We start from the raw sequence: 23,427 nt of genomic DNA, 5'->3' as shown, positions 1-23,427 counted from the left end.
TCTTTCGTCACTATCCGCAACTCCACTGACCTTAGTGTCGTCTGCAAGTTTACTAACCCACCCTTCTACGCCCCCATCCAGGTCATTTATAAAAATGACGAACAGCAGTGGACCCAACACCGACCCTTACAGTACATCACTAGTAACTGGACTCCAGGATGAACATTTCCCATCAACCACCACTCTCTGCCTTCTTTCAGCAAGCCAATTACTGATGCAAACTGCTATATCTCCCACAATCCCATTCCTCTGCATTTTGTACAATAGCCTACTGTGGGGAACCTTATTGAACGCCTTGCTGAAATGCTTATACACTACATTAACCAGTTTACTCTCATCTACCTGTTTGGTCATCTTCTCAAAGAACTCAATAAGGTTTGTGAGGCACGACCTACTCTTCACAAAACCGTGCTGACTATCCCTAATCAAATTATTCTTTTCTAGATGATTATAAATCCTATCTCTCATAACCTTTTCCAACACTTTACCAACAACTGAAGTAAGGCTCACTGGTCTATAATTACCAAGGTTGTCTCTGCTCCCCTTCTTGAACAGGGGAACCACATTTGCTATCCTCCAGTCCTCAGGCACTATTCCTGTAGACAATGACGATTTAAAGATCAATGTCAAAGGCTCGGCAATCTCCTCCTTGGCATCCCAGAGGATCCGAGGATAAATGCCATCCGGCCCAGGGGACTTATCTATTTTCACACATTGCAGGATTTCTAATACCTCTTCCTTGTGAACCTCAATCCCACCTAGTCTAGTAGCCTGTATCTCTGTATTCTCAACAACATTGTCGTTTTCTAGAGTGAATAGTGTCGAAAAATATTAATTTAGTGCTTCCCCTATCTCCTCTGACTCCACACACAACTTCCCACTACTATCCTTGATTGGCCCTAACCTTACTCGTCATTCTTTTATTCCTTAAATACCTATAGAAAGCCTGAGGGTTTACCCTGATCCTATCCGCCAACAACTTCTCATGTCTCCTCCTGGCTCTTCTGAGCGCTCTTTCGGTCTTTCCTGGCTACCTTGTAATCCTTAAGCGCCCTAAGTGAGCCTTCACATCTCATCTTAACATAAACCTCCTTCTTCCTCTTGACCAGAGATTCTACTTCCTTCGTAAACCACGGCTCCCGCGCTCTACAGCTTCCTCCTTGCCTGACAGGTACATACTTATCTAGGACACTCAGTAGCTTTTCCTTGAATAAGCTCCATATTTCTAACGTGTTCATCCCCTGCAGTTTCCTTCCCCATCCTATGCTTCCTAAATCTTGCCTAATCGCATCGTAATTGACTTTCCTCCAGCTGTAACTCTTGCCCAGTGGTATACACCTATCCCTTTCTATCACTAAAGTAAACATAACAGAATTGTGATCGCTATCACAAAAGTGCTCACCTATTTCCAAGTCTAACACCTGACCAGGATCATTACCCAGTACCAAATCTAATGTGGCTTCACCCCTTGTTGGCCTGTCTACATACGGTGTCAGGAAGCCCTCCTGCACACACTGGACAAAAACTCGTACTATTGTGCTTCAAATTAAACCTGTTGGACTATAACCTGGTGTTGTGAGATTTTTAACTTTGTACACCCCAGTCCAACACCAGCATCTCCAAAATTGATACAGGCTCAATACAAAATGTTAATAGCCAGGACTGCAGTAATCATCCTTCTCAGGAAGAGCAATCAGCACTCATTACTATAGCAATGGAATTGCGTGCAGATATTGAAACTGACATTGTCTACCCTGAAACCGGCCATGACTATATCAAAACTATCAATGATTCTGTAATGATTATTATTAACAAACCATGTACAAAGACAATAACCTCATCACTGACCTATTGTATCACAAGACGTATAAAAGTTTCTCGACATGTGCCGTGCGTCAAGAGAAGACTCGCAGCTGACCTATGTGCTGTTGGTGTCTTTCTCTCCCTGGAGCTCCGGTATTTCCTTGTGCAATAAACTCTGTCACTGGACTCAGAGACTGGTGATTTTCTCCACAATACCAGCTATCACTAGTATCCTTGCACACAGACGAAGGAGGACAGAACTTCCACTGAGACAACATGCCCATCCTAGGACAAGTTAAACAAAGACACGGATGGGAATTCCTAGAGGCCTGCCATTCAAACTGGAACTCCATCAATAAACACATCAATTTGGACCTCATTTACCAACCTCAGGAAAAGAACAGGAAATGATATCACCCAACTTAGACCAAGACACAAATAGAAGAGGGGACAGAACACCAGCCCTTCACTGGAGGCTCACTGGTGATGTTACCTAGCATGGCGACAAAACATCTGAGAGCAAACATACCAGCTCAGTAAGCAAACTTACAACCTGAACCTCAACCTGAGCTATAAATCTTCTCAAAAATCGCATTGCAAATGGTATTTGCCTGGACTGTGCTACATTCAAATGGCACACAGAATGCATACTCAAGAGTTAAATTTGTGCCAAGCTCATACTTTTTTCATCAAACCAGATTTCTCAGGTTCAAAAAATGGTCTATTCATGGCAAGAAATATGCTGCATAATGACTTGGCTTGGCAGTACTTTATACATTATTTCTAACTTTAGGATGATCTCACCAATAACAGGTGCCTCTGATTCTTGAGTGGCAGGATATATTTACCAAAAGTGATTATATTACGATTTACATTGAGCTAAGTCCTATTAACGACTACTACACACACTTGTACATTCTGTAAATGTATCTTGACACATACTGCAACTGATAGATATTGCAGTATGATTTTGTTTTTAAAAGAATGCTTTTCCTATACTTCAAGGACCTGGTTAAAAACTGCCCAAACATGGAAGCACTGTTTCCGGTCAGGTAACTGTGTGCTCTGATCCCAATGAGCAGTAGAATGATAGAATCTGAAATCATACTGTCTGTGCTTGGATTAATATTCAACTTGACCCAGGAGTTAAACTGACCTTAGGAGAAAAATGAAAGAGAATCACCTTAAATATTCTCAGACAGATTCATCTTCTGTTCCAAGTGTGTCAATAGAACTGGAGGAGCCACAAGCCACAGGTTATCGTGTGCAGAAAATAGGAAATAGCATTGCGTGGGAAGGAAAGCCTTAGGGGGAAAAAAAAAATCCCTCAAGCAGAATTAGGCTTGCAAAATCTCTTTTTAACCAGGCCAGTGCCATAAGTTCAACCTAAGTGACCAAAAGAAAAACCATTTAACTGTACCTGAATTTTCATCAGATGACACTATACCAATTCTTCTGTCAATTTTCAATTGATGATCTAGATTTTCATGATTCAAGGGCTGCTGTCCCTCTTGGAAGGATCTACACCCATTTTAACATATGGCACCCTTGGCCTCAGTGTAGCTTCAGCATTTTAGAATTAGAGTTATACAGTTCAGAAGAGGTCCTTTGAGTCCATACCACCAAAACTGCATTACCACCTACATTAGTCCCACTTTCCTGTTCTCTGCACATAGCCTTAAATGTTATGACACTTCAAGTGTTCATCCAAGTACTTTTTAAAAGTTGTCAGGTTATCTGTCAAATTTAACTCCTCCTCTTACATGCTACATTACTTTAACATTCCCTTAAAAGTTAAAAATGTGACAAATTGCTCCAAGGTTTGACAGTGAGCAGTGCATTCCAGACTCCCACCCATCCTCTGGGTAAAAACATTTTCCTCAACTCACCACTAAACCTTCTGCCCTCCACTTTGAATGTGTGGCACCTTGTTCTTGACCCTTTGACTTAGGGGAGCAGCTACTTTCTATTCATCCGGTCAACCTGAGTGTTATACCCTTCTCTCAAATCCTTCCTCAACATTCTCTGTTCCAAATAAAATAAACAGATTATCCAGCCTCCCTTCAAAGCTGAAATTCTCCATTCCAGGCAAAATTCTGGTGAAATTTCTCTGTGGTGACCTGAACTACACACAATCCTCGTTCTGTGGCCAATACAAAGTTCTGTACAACTAAAAATCTTCCTGGTCTTACAATCTATGCAACAGCTGATGAAAGCAAGCATCCCATATGTCTTATTAACCTGTCCTGCCACATCAGGGATCTGTGAACAAGCATCACAAGATCTCTGTTCTGGTGAGCTTCCTAGTGTCCTGCCATTCATTGAGTACTCCCTTGTTTTGTTCATTCTTCCAAAATACATCACTTCACATTTGTCAGGGTTAATTCTACCTGTCACTGATCTGCCCATCTGCCCACATCTTCCTGTAACCTAACTTGCTCCTCACTGTCAACCACCAGGCCAATCTTTGTGATCTGCAAACTTACTGATCGTGCACCCCATGCTCTCATTTATATTGTTTGTGATACTCAAATGATAAAGGGACCCAGCACCGATTGCTATAGAACACCAATAGACACCAGCATCCAGTCAGTTTTTTTTAACCACTAAGCTCTGTCTCCTGTCACGAAGCCACTTTTAGATCCAACTTACTAATTTATCTTGGATCCCAGGAGTTTTTACCTTATCAGTTTCCTGTGTGAGACTTTATCAACGACCTTTCTGAAATCCATAGAAACTACTAAGCAGCAACGTTTTCGCACAGTACGCACTGTACTGTACAATTTTATACAGTAAAGGAGAACCCGCATTAGTTGTCCTCCAGTCGCTGGCACCTCCCATGCAGCCACAGACAATGTAAAAATTCAGGAGAGGGCGCTTTTTACTTTTGCCTCTGTCCTCTTTCTCTACTGGGAATATGGCATTTATATGATACGAGCTGCCAGAGGAAGTAGATCGGTGGGTACAATTACTACACTCAAAAGATATTTGGATAGGAACATGGATAGGAAACGTTTAGAGGGAAATGAGCCAAATACAGGCAAAAGGAACTTGTTCAATTTTGGACATCTAGTAGGAATGGATGATTTGGGCCAAAAGAAACTGCCCGACTCTCATCTAATCACTTGGTCATGTCCTTGAAAAAAATTCCACTAGGTTTGTCAGGCATGACCTCCCTCTGCTAAAGCTACGCTGACTGTACCTGATCAAACCTTGCCTTTCTAAAGGGAGATTAATTTTCTCATTCACTATTTTCTCCAATAAATTCCCGACAACTAACGAGACGCCGCATTGGTCTATAGTTCTCTGATTCATCTCTATTACTCTTCTTGTAAAGGGGAACCCACACTTGAGCTGTCCTCCAGTCCTCTAGCACCTCCCCTGCAGCCACAGACAATGTAAAAATTTGGAAGGGGGCCCTTGTTACTTTTCCCTCTGTCCTCCTTCTCTACTGTAAACATTTTGAACAGTTGTAACTTGTGAGCATTGTGTAATACAGCTAATTTAATTGTTGATTATGGGAGTTACTAATTCCTTTATGAAGAATTTTACATTCATTATTTTGGTAAAAAGACTGAAATCAATCTGTGAAATGTGAGCAGAGAAACAATTTAGTGCATCAATTCAAAGCCAACAATCAAAATAAGTGCAAAATAGAGTGGTCTTTTTGCACTGAACATGGAAATTTTCCAAAGTTACAACAAAACAGCTTAGTAAGGAGTATTGTTTTAATTTCCCAAGCTAATTATAAATGAGTACATAGATTACGGAATCGTGCCAAACATTTTGGTTGAGAGCAAGCACCAATTACACTCAAGAGTAAAACAAACATTGCTTAATCACTATTTATGCTGATCCTAATGGTTTCACCAAAATCATAAAGATCCAATTAAAAGGGGTTAAAACTATCCAGCTATACCTTGTTCTGTTAAGTCAATTCTGTTCACATTCTAATACAGAAACATGGTAGAAGACTAATCGCAAGACCATAATAGACTGTGTAATAGAAAAGCCATGCTTTTCCAATTCTGCATTTTCTTCAGCTGTGGCTCATGGCAAAATACAACTTGAAGATCTTACTGACACCTCATCCAAGGGGCTATTCTGCATGTGTGAACCTAGTCTGTGAAAATTCAAAAACCTTGCAGGGTTTGAGGGTAGGTGACATAGCAGCTCTTCCAAAAGTAGTCTCTGGGTAGCAAGTGGGCGTGGTAAAATTTTTATACTAAGAAAGAACTTTAAAATTTGAAGCTGTTCATAATAAACTGGTTGGCAAACAATGGAATTTGTGTGAAGCACGGTATACAAACAATAACTTAATGGTTGGCTGCATAAGCTGTTTTGGGGATAGGTTGAAAGGGATGAGAAGTCGTCCCAATTTCACCATAGGATTTTTTGTGTTTACCCAAGTAGTTGAAAAGGACTTCAGTTTCATGTTTTGTTTGAAGGAGATTTCGTGGATGCAGAAAATGGCTTCACCAGTCTATAATATCCTGTCCAATTTTCCTTTCCATTAATGTCAGAATCACCAAAAGTGTTCTGCATTCAGGTATAAGCCTACATTATCAGCTCTCAGCCCTTGAACTAAAATTCTAAAACCTCCCCTAACCTTCTCAATTGATCCCTTCATCTTATTAATAAATTGTTCAGATCAACTTTCTTAGAAGTTCCAATAAGACAACAAACTGAACTACTAATCAAATTTCATTTTAAATTCCTAACATTTGGAATTATCTTTACTATGTATCTTTCGAGCCTCAAGTTTTTTTTGCAAAAGTTTTCTTTTACAAAAATTTTAAAAAACTTCATCTACACTCACAGGTATTAAGGCAGATCTGTTCACTTTTTGCATATCCAGAAAAAGAAACACTGGAATTTAACATTCCGTGCAGTTGCAAAAACCAAAGGCTTCTTTTTAAACTCAGGCAGGAAACTATTGATGAAGGGCTTTTGCCCGAAACGTTGATTTCGAAGCTACTTGGATGCTGCCTGAACTGCTGTGCTCTTCCAGCACCACTAATCCAGAATCTGGTTTCCAGCATCTGCAGTCATTGTTTTTACCTCAGCTATTTACATACATTGAGGCAGTGAGAGGGTCATTATACTTTGGTAAAAATGCCTTAGATGGTGTCTTTCCCCACTGCACCTTGGCACCAGCTGCTCCAAGCTTAGCCTCTCAATTCATACCTTTTTTGTGATTTTTCTGTGAGTCAGAACAATATAGTTGTGAAAGCCTGTTCTTGTACAGCAACAGGAGTACCTTTTGGATCTGTATTCACCCTATGAACAATACAAGGCCAGTTCTTACTTGCATCTCTGACTGTAGCTTAACATGTGTTGATATATTCAATACATCTCAAATTCATCTAATCACCTCTTCTAACCACTGTTGTTTTCTCCAAATACTACTACTATTGTTCTGAGAAGCATAGAACTGTCAGTTATTGGCCCAATTACCTAAAAGCTCTAAATTACTTCAAAGCTAGTGCCAATACTCAGTTATTTATTTTGGTTCAGTTTGGTAAACCCACAAAACCTCCTATTTTAGACTATATCCTCATTGTGAGCCACTAACTTAAAATACAGAAGGGTCCAAAAAAGACTATATACTGCTGCAATCACTTCAGAATCTTGTTGCAAACTAATAATTCAATGTAAGTATTTTTGATTGTGGTAACTGCTTTTTTTTAAAAAGCCAATCATTATTCTGTGATTACCCTTGATCACTACTCACCAAATTTGACTCCTTTATGTAGGAAGCTTGCTTTGCCAACTTACTATTACATTCCCTGAAGAGTTAAGAACGCAACAAATTATTCCAAAGTCAGATATCATCTAGCAGGAAAAACTTTTTAGAAAAGTTTATTTAACTATAATTTTTAACTTTTATCCTTGAAATTGCTTTATATCGTTTCTCGCAAGAAAGGCCATTAAAAATATTTTATGCTTATCAATAATATCAAAGCTAAAAATGTAAGCCGTGGGCAGCACGGTGGCACAGTGGTTAGCACTGTTGTCTCACAGCGCCAGAGACCTGGGTTCAATTCCCGCCTCAGGCAACTGACTGTGTGGAGTTTGCACATTCTCCCCGGGTCTGAGTGGGTTTCCTCCGGGTGCTCCGGTTTCCTCCCACAGTCCAAAAATATGCAGGTTAGGTGAATTGGCCATACTAAATTGCCTGTAATTGTTAGGCGAAGGGGTAAATGTCAGAGAATGGGCCTGGATGGGTTGCGCTTCGGCAGGTCAGTGTGGACTTGTTGGGCCGAAGGGCCTGTTTCCACACTAAGTAATCTAAAGCCATAAGTATTAAGTTAGCCTGGAGCAGTGATTTGTAGAGGAATAAGAAAGGGCTATTTTCTAGGTCTGCAGATTGGAAGAAGCAAAAATGGCCCATAGTAGAGTGATATGCTTTTCTTGTCGGATGTGAGAGTTTACGTGTTATTAAGGATTATATCTGCAAAAAAATGCCGTTGGTGGCGAATCCTATCAGATCGAATGGAACGGTTGGAATGACTGTTAGAGGCAAATAGGAATTTACAAGAGCAAGGGGATGTGATGGATGGCAGTTATAGAAAGGGGGAAAAGTCGCAGATACAGTCACATAGATAGGTCAACTCTAGGAAAGGTAAGAGAGGAAGGCAGATAATGCAGGAGTCTTCTGTGGCTGTCCCCGTTTCAAACAAGTATGCTGATTTAGAAAATGTAGGGCTGATGGATTCTCTAGGAAATGCAGCAAGAGCAGCCAAGTTTCTGGTATCAAGACTGGCTCTAATGCAACAAGGGGTACGTGGATTCCAAGGGATCAATTGTGATCGGGGATTCTCTAGTCCGAGGTACAGACAGACATTTCTGTGGACAGTAGTGAAAAATCAAAGGTGTATTGCTTCCCTAGTGCCAGGATCAAGGATGTCTCAGAGGGTGCAGAATGTTCTCAAGGAGGAGAGGGACCAACAGGAGGTCATTGTACACACTGGAACCAATAACATAGCAAGGGAAAAGGTTGAGATTCTGAAGGGAGATTACAGAGAACTTAAAAAGGAGGCCCTTGAGTGTAGTAATATCCGGATTACTAACTGGTGCTACGAGCTAATTAGGATAGCAATAGGAGGATAGAGCAGATGAATCCATGGCTGAGGAGCTGTGTATGGAAGATGGATTCACATTTTTGGATCATTGGAATCTCTTCTAGTGTAGGAGTGACCTGTACAAGGAGAATGGATTGCACCTAAATTGGAAGGGGACTAATATACTGGCAGGGAGATTTGCTAGAGCTGCTTGAGAGGATTTATCAGAGTTAAGATGGGGGGATGGGACCCATGGAGATAGTGAGGAAAGAGATCAATCTGAGACTGGTACAGTTGAGAAAAGATGCAAGCCAAACAGTCAGGGACAAAGAAGAGAACAAAATTTGGACTAATAAATTAAACTGCATTTATTTCAAAGCAAGGGGCCTAATGGGGAAGGCAGATGAACTCAGGGTATGGTTAGGAACATGGGACTGGGATATCATAGCAATTACAGAAAAATGATTAGATTAGATTACTTACTTATAGTGTGGAAACAGGCCCTTCGGCCCAACAAGTCCACACCGACCTGCCGAAGCGCAACCCGCCCAGACCCACTCCCCTACATTTACCCCTGCCCCTCACACTACGGGCAATTTAGTATGGCTAATTCACCTAACCTGCACATTTTTGGACGGTGGGAGGAAACCGGAGCACCCGGAGGAAACCCACGCAGACACGGGGAAAATGTGCAAACTCCACACAGACAGTCACCTGAAGTGGGAATTGAACCTGGGTCTCTGGCGCTATGAGGCAACAGTGCTAACCACTGTGCCACCCAGGGATGGGCAGGACTGACAGCTTAATGTCCCAGGATACAAATGCTACAGGAAGGACAGAAAGGGAGGCAAGAGAGGAGGGGAGTGGCATTTTTGATAAGGGACAGCATTACTGCTGTACTGAAGGAAGATATTCCCAGAAATAAATCCAATTATGTTATTTGGGTGGAACTGATAAATAAGAAAGGGATAATCACCTTATTGGGACTGTATTATAGACTCCCCAATAGCAAGAGGGAAATTGAGAAACAAACTTATAAGGAGCTCTCAGCTATCTGCAAGAATAAATGGTAATGGTGGGGGATTTTAACTTTCCAAACATCGACTGGGACTGCCATAGTGTTAAGAGTTTAGACGGAGGGAAATTTGTTAAGCATATACAAGAAAATTCTCTGATTCAGCTTGGGGATGTACCGACCACAGAAGGTGCAAAACATGACCCACTCTTGGGGGAAAAAAGGCAGGGCAAGTGACTGAGGTGTCAGTGGGGGAACACTTTGGGGCCAGAGACCATAATTTGATTAGTTTTAAAATAGTGATGGAAAAGATAGACCAGATCTAAAAGTTGAAGTTCTAAATTGGAGGAAGGCTAATTTTGACGGTATTAGGCAAGGACTTTCAAAAGATGAATGTGGGCGGATGTTTGCAGGTAAAGGGACAGCTGGAAAATGGGAAGCCTTCAGAAAGGAGATGACAAGAGTGCAGAGATCGTATACTCCTGTCAGGGTGAAAGGAAAGGCTGGTAGGTATTGAGAATGCTGGATGACTAAAGAAATTGAGGATTTGGTTAAGAAAAAAAGAGGAAGCATATGTCAGGTATACACAGGATAGATCGAGTGATTCCTCAGAAGGGTATAAAGGCAGTAGGAGTATACTTAAGAGGAAATCAAGAGGTAAAACAGGAGACACTAGACAGATTTGGCAAAAAGAGTCAAGGAGAATCCAAAGGGATTTTACAGAGACACTAAGGACAAAAGGGTAACTAGGGAGAGAATAGGGCCCCTCAAAGATCAGCAATGCAGCCTTTCTGTGGAGGTGCAGAAAATGGGGGAGATACTAAACTAGAATTTTGCACCAGTGTTTACTGTGGAGAAGGGCATAGAAGATATAGAATGTGGGGAAATTGATGATGACATCGTGAAAAATGTCCATATGACAGAGGAGGAAGAGCTGGATGCCTTGAAACGCATAAAAGTGGATAAATCCCCTGAACCTGATCAGGTGCACTCTTGAACTCTGTGGGAAGCTACAGAACTGCTTGCTGGGCCTCTTGCTGAGATACTTATATCATCGATAGTCACAGGTGAGGTGTTGGAAGACTGGAGGTTGGCTTTTAAGAAAGGTAGTAAAGACAAGCCAGGGAACTATATACCAGTGAGCCGGACGTCGGTGGTGGGCAAGTTGTTGGAGGGAATCCTGAGGGATAGGATGTACATGTATTTGGAAAGGCAAGGACTGATTAGGGATAGTCAACATGACTTTGTGTGTGGGAAAATCATGTCTCACAAACTTGATTGAGTTTTTGAAGAAGTAACAAAGAAGATTGAGGAGGGCAGAGCAGTAGATGTGATCTATATGGACTTCAGTAAGGCATTCAACAAGGTTCCCCATGGGAGACTGGTTAGCAAGGTTAGATCTCACGGAATACAGGGAGAACTTGCCATTTGGGTACAGAACTGGCTCAAAGGCAGAAGACAGAGGTTGGTGGTGGAGGGCTGTTTTTCAGACGAGAGACCTCTGACCAGTGGAGTGCCACAAGGATTGGTGTTGGGTCCACCACGTTTTGTCATTTATATAAATGATTTGGAGGTGAGCGTAAGAATTTTGGTTAGTAGGTTTGCTGATGACACCAAAATTGGAGGTGTAGTGGACAGCGAAGAGTGTGACCTCGGATTACAATGGGTTGAGGAGTAGCAAATGGAATGTAATTTAGATAAATACGAGATGCTGCATTTCGGGAAAGCAAATCTTAGCAGGACTTGTACACTTAATGGTAAGGTCTGAGGGAGTGTTGCTGAACAAAGAGACCTTGGAGTGCAGGTTCATAGCTCCTTGAAAGTAGAATCGCAGGTAGATAGGATAGTGAAGGCGGCGTTTGGTATGCTTTCCTTTATTGGTCAGAGTATTGCGTATACAAATTGGGAGGTCATGTTGTGACTGTACACGACATTGGTGAGGTAACGTTTGGAATACTGCGTGCAATTCTGGTCTCCTTTCTAGCAGGAGGATGTTGTAAAACTTGAAAGGGTTCAGAAAAGATTTACATGGATGTTGCCAGGGTTGAGAGATGTGAGCTATAGGGAGCGGTTGAATAGGCTAAGGATGTTTTCCCTGGAGGCTATGGGGTGATCTTATAGAGGTTTATAAGATCATGAGGGGCAGGGATAGGGTAAATAGACAAGGACTTTTCCCTGGGGTGGGTGAGTCCAGAACTAGAGGGCATAGGTTTAGAGTGAGAGGGGAAAGATATAAAAGAGATCTAAAGGGCAACTTTTTCACGCAGAGGGTGGTGTGTGTGGGGAATGAGCTGCCAGCGAATGTGGTGGAGGCTGGTACAATTGCAACATTTAAAAGGCATCTGGATTGGTTTATGAATAGGAAGGGTTTGGAGGGATATGGGCCGGTTCTGGTAGGTGGGACTAGATTGGGTTGGAATAGCTGGTCGGCATGGACGGGTTGGACCCAAGGGTCTGTTTCCATGCTATAAATCGCAATGACTCTGTTTTGAAACTGACAGTGAATTTCTGTAGAGACCATTCTTATGAAGCGTCTAGCTCACTGACCACACACATTTGTCATCATGGCAACTAAATAAGTACTTGTAAACTTTATGGTGTTTTTGATTTACAGGCGAGTTAAATTTTGCATTTTTTTCCCTGGTGTGTTCAAATGCGCACAGGATCAAAGTATTTTAAAAAACACTCTTTTGATATCAAACAATTTGGCAATTAAGATTCATGTACTTCAGATAAATTTCACCCAAAAGGGAAATGAAAACAGCACCATACACAACCTTCACAGATCAACATGTATTCCTATTTAACATCGGAAGAAATATTTTGATTCAGGCACGAGAAAAAAAAATAGCAAAGCTGTTAGCTAATATAACCTCATGATTTTTATTATTTTAAATGTGCAAAACAATTACACTTAGCTTCCAAAATATAAAATGGAGCTGAAAGGGATATTAAATGTTAAGTGGTACCAGGGCCCCAGTGAGTATTCAGAACATATTTCATAGGCCAGATTTTGTTATTCAGCAAACTACCAGGATATATTTTCTGCACTTTTACCAATGGGCCTACTCAGGATAAATAATCAGGGATTTCTAAGAAACCAAAATATAAATGTAATTTCATGATCCAGAATCACTGAATCAAGTCAAAATTCATTGCAAGAGAATGGAAAACTAAAGCAAACAGACCTTTGAAACTACTTTTAACCTTAAGATGGCTGCAACAAATTTAGAAAAATACATCTGCGCTTGTTTTATTTAAGGAAAAGAAAAACCTCTGACGTCTATTGATAACAAATATTCCACATTCAGGAATCAAAGTTTGACTCAGATCTTTAATTCGCGCTAACTGCTGTTCATAATATTATGTAAAAATCAATTACTTTCAAACTATGTCTTTTCATAAAACTATGCATGAACTGTGGCGGGCAAATTATTGGACAGTATTCTGAGAGGATTTGTGATTATTTGGAAAAGCATAGCTTGATTAGAGATGGTCAACATGGCTTTGCGAGGAGCAGGTCATGCCTCACAAGCCTTACTGAATTCTTTGAGGATGTGACAGAACACATTGATGAAGGTAGAGCACTGGATGTGGTGTGTATATGGATTTTAGCAAGGTATTTGATAAGGTTCCCCATGGTCGGCTCATTCAGAAAGTAGGGAGGCATGGGATACAGAGAAATTTGGTTGTCTGGTTACAGAATTGGTGGTCCATAGAAGACAGAGGGTGGTAGTAGATGCAACGTATTCAGCCTGGAGCTCAGTGACCAGTGATGCTCCACAGAGGGTCTGTTCTGGGACTTCTGCTCTTTGTGATTTTTATGAATGACTTGGATGAGAAAGTGGAAAGGTGGGTCCATAAGTTTGCTGACGAGATGAAGGTTGGAGGAGTTGTGGATCGTGTGGAGGGCTGCTGTAGGATGCAACGGGACATTGACAGAATACAGAGCTGGGCTGAGAAGTGGCAGATGGAGTTCAACCTGGAAAAGTGTGAAGTCATTCATTTTGAAAGGTCGAATTTGAATGTTGATTACAGGGTTAAAGGCAGGGTTAAAGGCAGGGTTAAAGGCAGGGTTAAAGGCAGGGTTAAAGGCAGGGTTAAAGGCAGGGTTAAAGGCAGGGTTCTTAGCAGTGTGGAGGAACAGAGGAATTTTGGGGTCCACGTCTATTGATCCCTCAAAGTAGTCACCTTAGTTGAAAGGGTTGTTAAATTAATGTATGGTGTGTTGGCTTTCATTAACAGGGGGATTGAGTTTAAGAGCTGCGAGGTTATGCTGCAGCTCTATAAAGCCCTGGTTAGACCACACTTGCAATATTGTGTTCAGTTCTGATCGCCTCATTACAGATGGATGTAAAAGCCCTGGAGACGGTGCTGAGGAGATTTACCAGGATGCTGTCTGGACTGGAGGGCAGGTTTTATGAAGTAGTAGAGGGTGCTAGGGCTTTTCTCATTGGAGCGAAGGAGGATAAGAGGCGACTTGATAGAGGTGTACAACATGATGAGAGGCACAAATCAAGTGGACAGCCAGAGATTTTTTCCCCAGGGCGGAAATGACTATCACAAGGGAGCATAATTTTAAAATGACTGGAGGAAGGTTTAGGAGCGATGTCAGAGGTAGGATCTTTACACAGTGTGGTGGGTGCATGGAATGCACTGCCAGCAATGGTGGTAGAGTCAGATACAGTAGGGACATTTAAACGGCACTTGGACAGGCACATGGATGATAATAAAATGAAGATTATGTAGGTTAGTCTGAACTTAGAGTAGGATAAAAGGTTGGCACTATATCAAGGACCGAAGTGCCTGTGCTGTTGCATGTTCTGTGAACTGTGCCAAGTCCCAGGCTACAGATTCACTCCAACCTAACTATAAAGGCATGTAAACAACTCAGATATTCCCCCGTTAAGGTGTTTGCTCTGACTGAGCCTTTTTTTGGCATCTTCTCACTAAGTAAACTGCAGTTCGAAACATAGTAAAGCAGAGACAATGGCTTCTCACTCACCATTCTGCCAACAAAGAGATGAAGTTACACCACTGAAACTAAATTTAATCCTGGAAAGAGTTTAAAATTACAATTCAAATTTAGCAAATCATGAACCATGGAATAATTAACTTAAACAATGGAACTTTGCTTTTGTAAGTCATCATTTGGAGTGCCAATCCTTCATTCTGCATAGACAGTTAAAACAATAGCACAAAACAAATTAACAATGTTCAATGTTTATTTGAGACATACTCAGCCCACTGCACTCTTTTGGTTCCTCTCAACTATTTTGTAAGGTTAACTAAATAAGAGCACACAGACAAGTAAGTTCACTTGTAAGAAACCTTAAATAATTGTATCAAATACAACACTCCTGCTGCAAACATACAGTGAAAAGAAAATGATCAACTCCACACTAAAATCTTGGAAGGGAGAGCAGCATCACTGGCTTTGAGGAAGCAAAGCCAAAACTTTTATCACCACCTAAAAATTATTTTCAAATCAACCTATTCAGATTCACTAATACAACTCTGATATAGTTGAGACCTGAGACCATTTGGCCCAGAGGTGGGACACTACGGCTATGCCACAAGTCCAGCACCCCATACAACATGCTTCATCTTTTGACATGCAAGCAACAGCATTGTTATAACACTGATTTGGTTAAAAAAAATAACAGCCACTGAATTCATTTTTCAATCTTCATATCTGCTCGAGTACACACAATGTTGTGAACCAGACATGATCAAAATGCAAGAATCTAATACATTCCATTCATTCCTGAAGTTTAATAGTATGCTAGTTAATAAACACAGTAACAAAGAAATTACTACAGGGGCTTCATGGAATAATTTTAATTTGGATACCAAGCCAATGATCCGAAAAGGGATGACCAGACTTTGATCAAACAGCTTACAATTTGATTGTTAGCAGAGATGAGGGAGACAAGAGAGGTTTTTGAGATGGAAATTCCAGAATGTGGTCATAGAGTCATAGAGATTGTACAGCACGGAAACAGACCCTTCGGTCCAACCCGTCCACACGGACCAGACATCTCAACCCAATCTAGTCCCACCTGCCAGCACCCGGCCCATATCCCTCCAAACCCTTCCTAGTCATATACACATCCAAATGCCTCTTAAAATGTTGCAATTGTACCAGCCTCCACCAAAGCATTAAGTCATGGAAAATATCAAAGTGCAATTCAAACAAACACTATATTGACAATTTTAAACAATGAAGCCCAGTCATCAAGATTTTAATTCCCACAGTATCAGTAGGACGAAAATGCATCACAATTGCAGTTTTTACTAAGTACAAGTTCCCAAAGGATAATTCTCAACCAAACAAAATTCAAAGCTTTATGCACATCTAGGAGTACATATAAACAGAGGTGTACACCACTCATGGTTGACCTGATCATAATCTCAAATCCACACACCTGACAATCTTTCACTACTTTGCTTAACAGGAATCTAACTAACTCTGCTTAAAAATATTCAAGCAGTCTGCTTCAACCATGTTTTCAGGAAGCATGTTCCAAAAACAAAAACCCTCCAAGAAGAAATTCCTCATCTGTTTTAAATTGACGACCCCTGATTTTTAAACATGACCCCTAGTTCTAGATTCTTCCATAAGAAACATTCTCTGCAAATCTGTACTGTCTTGACTAACATATGGCAGAATGCGGGTTGGGTGATGGAGGCACGTCAGAGAAAGAGAGATCTGACAGTGAGAACAGTGTAAAGCTTGAAGTAGTCATTGTAATCAGTAAAAATAAGAGGAACAGAATTTAAACAGGAGGATGAAAATTCTAAATTTAAATTTGAGGCACTGGGGGCTGACAGTCAATGCAGGTAACAAGCAAAGGAATGAAAGGAGAGCGGAAATTGATGCAGAAGTAGTTAGACTTCCTGATGAGATAAAATTTATGGAACTTGGAGGATGAGAAGGTGAACGGGGAAAGATTGAAATAATCGATGTTGCCATGCTGACTACTTTCAAAAGCAGAATGTCAGAAGTTTTTCACACAGAGGGTGGTATGTGTATGGTATGAACTGCCAGAGGATGTGGAGGAGGCTGGTACAATTGCAACATTCAAGAGGCATTTGGATGGGTATGTGAATAGGAAGGGTTTGGAGGGATATGGGCCAGGTGCTAGGACTAGATTGGGTTGGGATATCTGGTCGGCATGGACGGGTTGGACCGAAGGGTCTGTTTCTGTGTTGTACATCCCTAGGACTCTAAGTGGAATGCTTTTTGCATTGGAAAAAATCAATTCTGCCTTGACGAGGGTTTCAGCAGATGAGCCGAGGCAAGAAAGATGATGTGTGACCTGACAGAGGGGGACAGAAGCATTTTGTGACATTGAGGATATTATATAAGGTCGTGGTCAACTCAGCTTGGAGTTGAACATCACACAGGGGCGGGAAACAGTTTGCTGCATCCCAAGATGGTGGCCAGGGACAGGAATAACATCACTGACGGGGAACTGCATTTGTGGCAGGGGCAAGCCTCTTTGATGTCTCGGTGTTTAGATGGAGGAAATTGCAACTCACCCAAGATTGCATGTTGGAAAAACAGTCTGACGAAGGAAGGAGATGTAAATTAAAAGCATGTGGTGAGTTACAAAGAAGGAATGTTCCTCAAATAATACATCCAAGTAATTAAAGACAAATAACTAAATTAAATACAAGTCCTTATTTTATCCTATGAACACATTCAAAAGGTAGTTCTGCTCATCAGTTGGAGTATGCAAAACATTTTTCTATGCAATGATCCTTTTTAGAAAAGAGGACTGAAGGAAAACTCTCAACCTTTATCCTGCAGGCGTACAATGTTTTTAAATCAGTAATAGTCAAGATATTTTGCAACACAAATGTGTGCGCATATGTATCGTTTAAAACAATGAAAAACACATTTTAAAAAAACACCATACTGCAGAGGTATGCATTGCACTAAAGAAAAGTTTCCAAAAACAAACTAGGAGTACCACTGAGCCTGAAACCAAAGGAAAGAAAGGCAATGTATATGCATAATGTTGAGCTGTTGACCTAGTCACCTTGGCTATTGCTGTTTATGGAAATATATAACCCAACATAATATTCAAATCAGAAAGAAATTCTTTCAAGATTATGAGGGTAAATAAATTGAAAAGTCATTTCAGTTTTTATTCATCGCACTTCCATCACTTTCATAGATATCAACCACTTGCTGTGATATAATTTCACAACACAATCAACCTCCAATATTTTATAGTGATCGTTATTCACGTCAGATTCCACACCGAGAGTTAGCAGACTATTACTTTCCCCTTGTGCACATAACTAAAGATTACCACCTTGTATTCACCCCGTATTTACAAAGGCAAAGTATCAGTTAGAAACAAAGGTGATTTCCACAGACCCGAGCCAAGATCTGCTAACTCCACAAAGATTAATCATCTGGTACACGTAGCTTAGTCCTACAGTGAAATATGTGACCATCAACGAAAGAAATCTGGTGTAATTACAAGTTATAATTTTATTTTTATTTTTTCCTCTACCATATACTTGTACTTCTGCAGATGGCAACAATTTCAGATTTTAGACCAATTCTGAATAATGAGACATAATCCACAGAAAAACTGAAAATTATATCACTGTCACACTAGAATGAAGCATCCATGATACAGGCCATATTTACAAAGGCATCTGTCAGTTTTTAATGTTCCATTGCATTCTGTACTACTGTTGGCATATATTGCTGCAATTCACAAAGAGCAGAATTAGAATATGACTCCACAGTAAAGACATTAAATGCAAATTAGCTCAAAGAAATGTGGTAGCAAGTTTAACTACACTGCGAAAAATATGTTCAGGTTACAAATACCATGCCACAAGTGATTACTTACAAAATTTATCTGCAAGGCACAACAAAGTACTCACAATCAAAATGGTTACACTGAAATTTCAACAAGTATATCACGCAATCAATCTCACTGTTACCACTCAATAATGGCCATCAAATATCCATCTTAAGAACATAAGAAATGGGAAGAATTGGCTATTTGGCTTCTCAAGCCTGCCCACTATTCATAGCTCATCTATCCTTTGCTTCAGCTCCTCTTTTGTGTCCGCTCAGCATAGCCATCATCTTCCTGATATTTCAAAGTCTACCAATTTCATTTTTCAGTGATCTAGCTTCGACAATATTCTGGGGCAGAGAATTCCAGACATTCTGAGAGAAGGAATGCTCTCATATTTCAGTTTTAAATGAGTGCCCCCTTTTGTGACCAACTGATCACTGGTATCCAACTTATTGGTCACAAAATACATCTACTCTCAATTCGACACCATTTGAATGGATCATAATGTTATGACAGAGACGAGAAAGCTAACCTTATGCTTTCTTGTTTTAAACAAAGTTTCCCGCATTGGCATGTCCTTATTCAAGTGAGCAATTGGGGGATCAAAGTGCTTTGTCCACTAAACCAATAAAACATCAAGCTGAACTCAAATGACTGAACAGAGTAGAATTCCAAACAGAAAATGGTGTTGCCAGGTTGCATTTGTGGAGTCAGATCAGAATTAATGTTTCAGGTCTTGACATTTTGGGTTTTATGTTTTGAATGCCAGGGCATGGAAAGATGTCAAAAGGTAAGTTACAAAAATCTGTGAAAAGGTTGGAAAGCATGAGTTATTTCAAACAATAATCAATTTTTACTATATTAAACTTTGCTTACAATGCAGTCTTCGCCATGCTGCAGAGCCCTTTTATAAATCAGGAAATTGCTATGCTGAATTCAATTTGTTTTTCTTCATCTACGAATGTGGATGTCACTGGCTAGGCCAGTGTAGGTTGCACATCCCTAATTGTCCAGAGGACATTCAACAGTCAATCACATTGCTATCGGTCTGGAGTCACATGCAGATCAGACCAGGTAAGGACGGCAAATTTCCTTCCCTAAAGGAGATCAGTGAACCAGATGGGTTTTTCTTGACAATAGTTAGATGGTCATCATTAGACTCTTAACCTTAGATTATTACTGAATTCAAATTTCACCATCTGCTTCAACATAATTCAGAGCATCTGGACTCTTGCCATTTTAGAATCATGGAAATTCAAAAAACAGAGGGCCATTTGCGCCCACTCCACCATTCAATCTGAACACAAGTCATCATCAAACTCAGTACCTTGTTCCCATTTTCCCCCCATACACTTTGATCTCTTTAGCCCCAAGAACTATATCAAATTCATTCTTGAAAACATTCATTGTTTTTGTCTTTTAATGCACAGTAAGACCTGACCCTGTCCTTGTTTCTTTGCAGTGAAATGCATATTATAGATGCATTTAAAAGGGGAGAATAGATAAGCCTCTGAGACAGAAGGAAATTGGCTTGAGTTAGAGGAGAAAAGAAATTGTTTTTCATTCTTGAAAAGCAAGAGACTGGAGGAAACAAATGCACCATAAATATCCCCGTGCCTTTTTGTCCTGATAACTGTTGCATTGAAGTTCAATAGAAGTTCTGAAACAATAACAGAAATTGTTGGCGAAACACAGCAGGTCTGACAGCATTTGTGAGGAGAAAGCAGAATTAACATTGAGTCACAGAGTCATGGAGATGTACACCACAGAAACAGACCCCTCAGTCCAACTCATCCATGCTAACCAGATATCCAAACCCAACCTAGTCCCATTTGCCACCGGTTGATCCATATCCCTCTAAACCCCTCCTGTTCATGTACCTTTTCAATACTGTAATCATACTAGACTCCACCACTTTCTCTGGCAGCTCATTCCATACACACACCACCCTCTGTGTGAAAAGGTTGCCCCCTAGGTCCCTTTTACACCTTTCCCCTCTCACCCTAAACCTATGCCCTCTAGGTCTGGACCCCCCTACCCCAGGGAAAAGACCTAGACTATTTATCCTATTCCTGCTTCACATGATTTTATAAATCTTTATAAAGTCACCCCATAGCCTCCAACACTCCAGGTAAAACAGCCGCAGCCTATTCAGCCTCTCCCATTCCCTCAAATCCAACCCTGGCAACATTCTTGTACATCTTCTTTGAACTCTTTCAAGTTTCATAACATCCTTCCGACAGGAGGGAGACCAGAATTGCATGCAATATCCCAAAAGTGGCCAAACAATGTTCTGCACAGCTGCAACATATCCTCCCAATTCCAATACTCAATACTCAATACTCTGACCAGTAAAGGAAAGCATACCAAACACCTTCTTCATCATATGTTCAATCATTCATATAAATGAAGAAAAGCAGTGGACCCAGTACCAATGGCACACCACTAGTCACAAGCATCCAGTCTGAAAAGCAACACTCTACCACCACCACTCTGTCTTCTACCTTTGAGCCAGTTTCTGTATCCAAATGGCTAGTTCTCCCTATATTACATGAGATCTAACCTTGCTAACCGGTCTCCCCTGGAGGAACCCCTACCTCTATCAGAATTTAACTCTGCTTTCTCCCACAGATGCTGCCATACCTTCTGAATTTCACCAGCAATGTTAGTTCATGTTTCAGATCTCAAACAACCACAGACTTTTAAAAATGTCAATGGAAGCTCATTGGTAAATGAGGCAATTGACAGCCTTCTGAACCCACTGAGATCAGCAATTTTAGATTATATCATCTGATTCAACTCTCCTGCCTTCCACCCCACCACAGATATTCCTATTAGTTCTTTCTTCTACTTTCCCTTGTTTAAAACCAGTTATATCTGTAGGATTTTCTAATTCTGCATGTTGGTGACAGACTTAATGCAATAACTCAGTTTCTCTTTCCATAGTTGCTGCTTGGATGTGCAAGCACTGCTATCATTTTGCTATTGGTATAATTTTTCTTTTAGACTTGGCCTCCATTTGTAAAGGAACAGTCATGGTGATGCTTTATCTTCAGATCCAGGGGACATACAAAATAATGTTCACCAGGGATCAGTATTTGGACTACTGCTCTTTTGACATCTGTAAAAAAACTGGACTTTATTTCAACTTGTGCAGTTATAAAATTTATGATAAAATTTGCAAATATAGCAAACGAAGAGGGCATAGTCATATAAAGTGGACACACATGGTAAATTACATTTGACAGGTATGTAAAGGCATACTTTTTGGTGGAAAGGAACATTCTGATGAGCGATAGGGTCAAATAACCTGAGAATCAGAGAATCTCTACAGCATGGAAACAGGCTATTAGGTCCATCACGTTCACACCGATCCTCCAAAGAGCATCCCACCCAGACCCTCCCAATTCCTGTAATCCTGCATTTTCCATGACTAATTCACCTGCACATCCCCGGACACTATGGACCATTTTACATGGCCAATCCACCTAATCTGCACATCTTTGGACTGTGGGAGGAAACTGGAGCACCCAGGGGAAACCCATACAGACACGGGAAAAATATGCAAATTCCACACAGTTGCCAGAGATTAGAATCAAACCCGGATTCCTGACACTGAGAGGCAGTGATAACCACTGAGCCGCTTTTTCCTCAGTTGCGTGATTTTTGCACTCGAGATTCTAGGTAGAAATCATCTTGTGGGTGCAATATATCAGAACCCACCAAGCAAAATATTCATTGCTTCAGGACCTTACTAGCCCTATCAAATATCTGTTTACAAGTATGGGCCCACCACAGAGACCCTGTTCCTAATTATTTTATCTATAGGGTCTTTCACAATATACCAACTAATATAGTACCTAGCCAACTTCAGCTTATGCTACTACACTCAGCACAGACACCAAAATGTAAGATCAGTCAGTACAATTGTTTAAATTTATTTTCGCCTTGCTGCTTGGAAAATTTTACCAGACCTCTGCAGTTTGGACCCAATTCTTCTTGTTGAAGTTGGAAATGATAACTTTGAATTTATACAATAAACTCCAATACATGAATTTCCTGTTAAAGATCTTGCTGCACCGACAACAAATACTTCAAACTTTGTATCTCCGTACAGTCATTTGCATTGAGCTAGCTAGTTCTGTGGATTGGTGGACAAAACACTCAACAAAATAGAACAACTGCAACATTTAACCATTTTAACATCCCAGTTAGAAACGGTGCAATGATATATGCAATCTTGAAATTCATTTTTATCAGAGACAATTGCTAGCAAAAGTACATTAATCCTGGAGTGCTTTCTCTTACCTTGGAGCGCTCCATTCTTCTTAAAGAAAGCACTTCCTGGCCAACGGGGTGGACTTGATGTGCTATAAAGTAAACACAAATTATTTAAGGAATTTTTTTCTTAATTTATTAAGTCAGAATGAAGCATTTCCAATTAAATATGGGAAAAAATTTATAAAAAATTATGAAGTTGTTCACAAGCTTTTCAAAATTTCATTCAACCCAAATAGCAATTCACAACAATTAAAACCATGTTTTTGTTCACAGTAAGGGTTAAACCAACATTTGGAGGCTATTTATTCAGCAAATATCAAGAGAAGATCCAGTGGGGAACCAATATAAGGATGCTGAAAGCTTTGCCAAATGTTTAAGACTCTTCCACAACCAAATTGCAACCACAGCAACAAAAACACAAACAATATAC

At 40.5% G+C, this 23,427-nt stretch overlaps 1 protein-coding gene across 10 annotated transcripts in view; it reads right to left on the bottom strand.

Moving 5' to 3' along the window:
• foxn3 (forkhead box N3) overlaps positions 1-23,427 on the bottom strand; it is a 469,004-nt gene that overhangs the window by 122,732 nt on the left and 322,845 nt on the right. For all 10 annotated transcript variants that reach the window (XM_072568100.1, XM_072568103.1, XM_072568099.1 and 7 more), the window contains one exon: positions 23,025-23,086. In XM_072568100.1, coding sequence (XP_072424201.1) covers positions 23,025-23,086 — 62 coding nt within the window. The remainder of the gene's footprint in view (positions 1-23,024; positions 23,087-23,427) is intronic.

Source organism: Chiloscyllium punctatum, chromosome 4 (assembly GCF_047496795.1).
Source record: "Chiloscyllium punctatum isolate Juve2018m chromosome 4, sChiPun1.3, whole genome shotgun sequence".
In the NCBI taxonomy this organism is placed as follows: Eukaryota; Metazoa; Chordata; class Chondrichthyes; order Orectolobiformes; family Hemiscylliidae; genus Chiloscyllium; species Chiloscyllium punctatum.
Note: the sequence above shows the minus strand (reverse complement) of the source record. Positions and strands in the feature narration are given on the sequence as shown.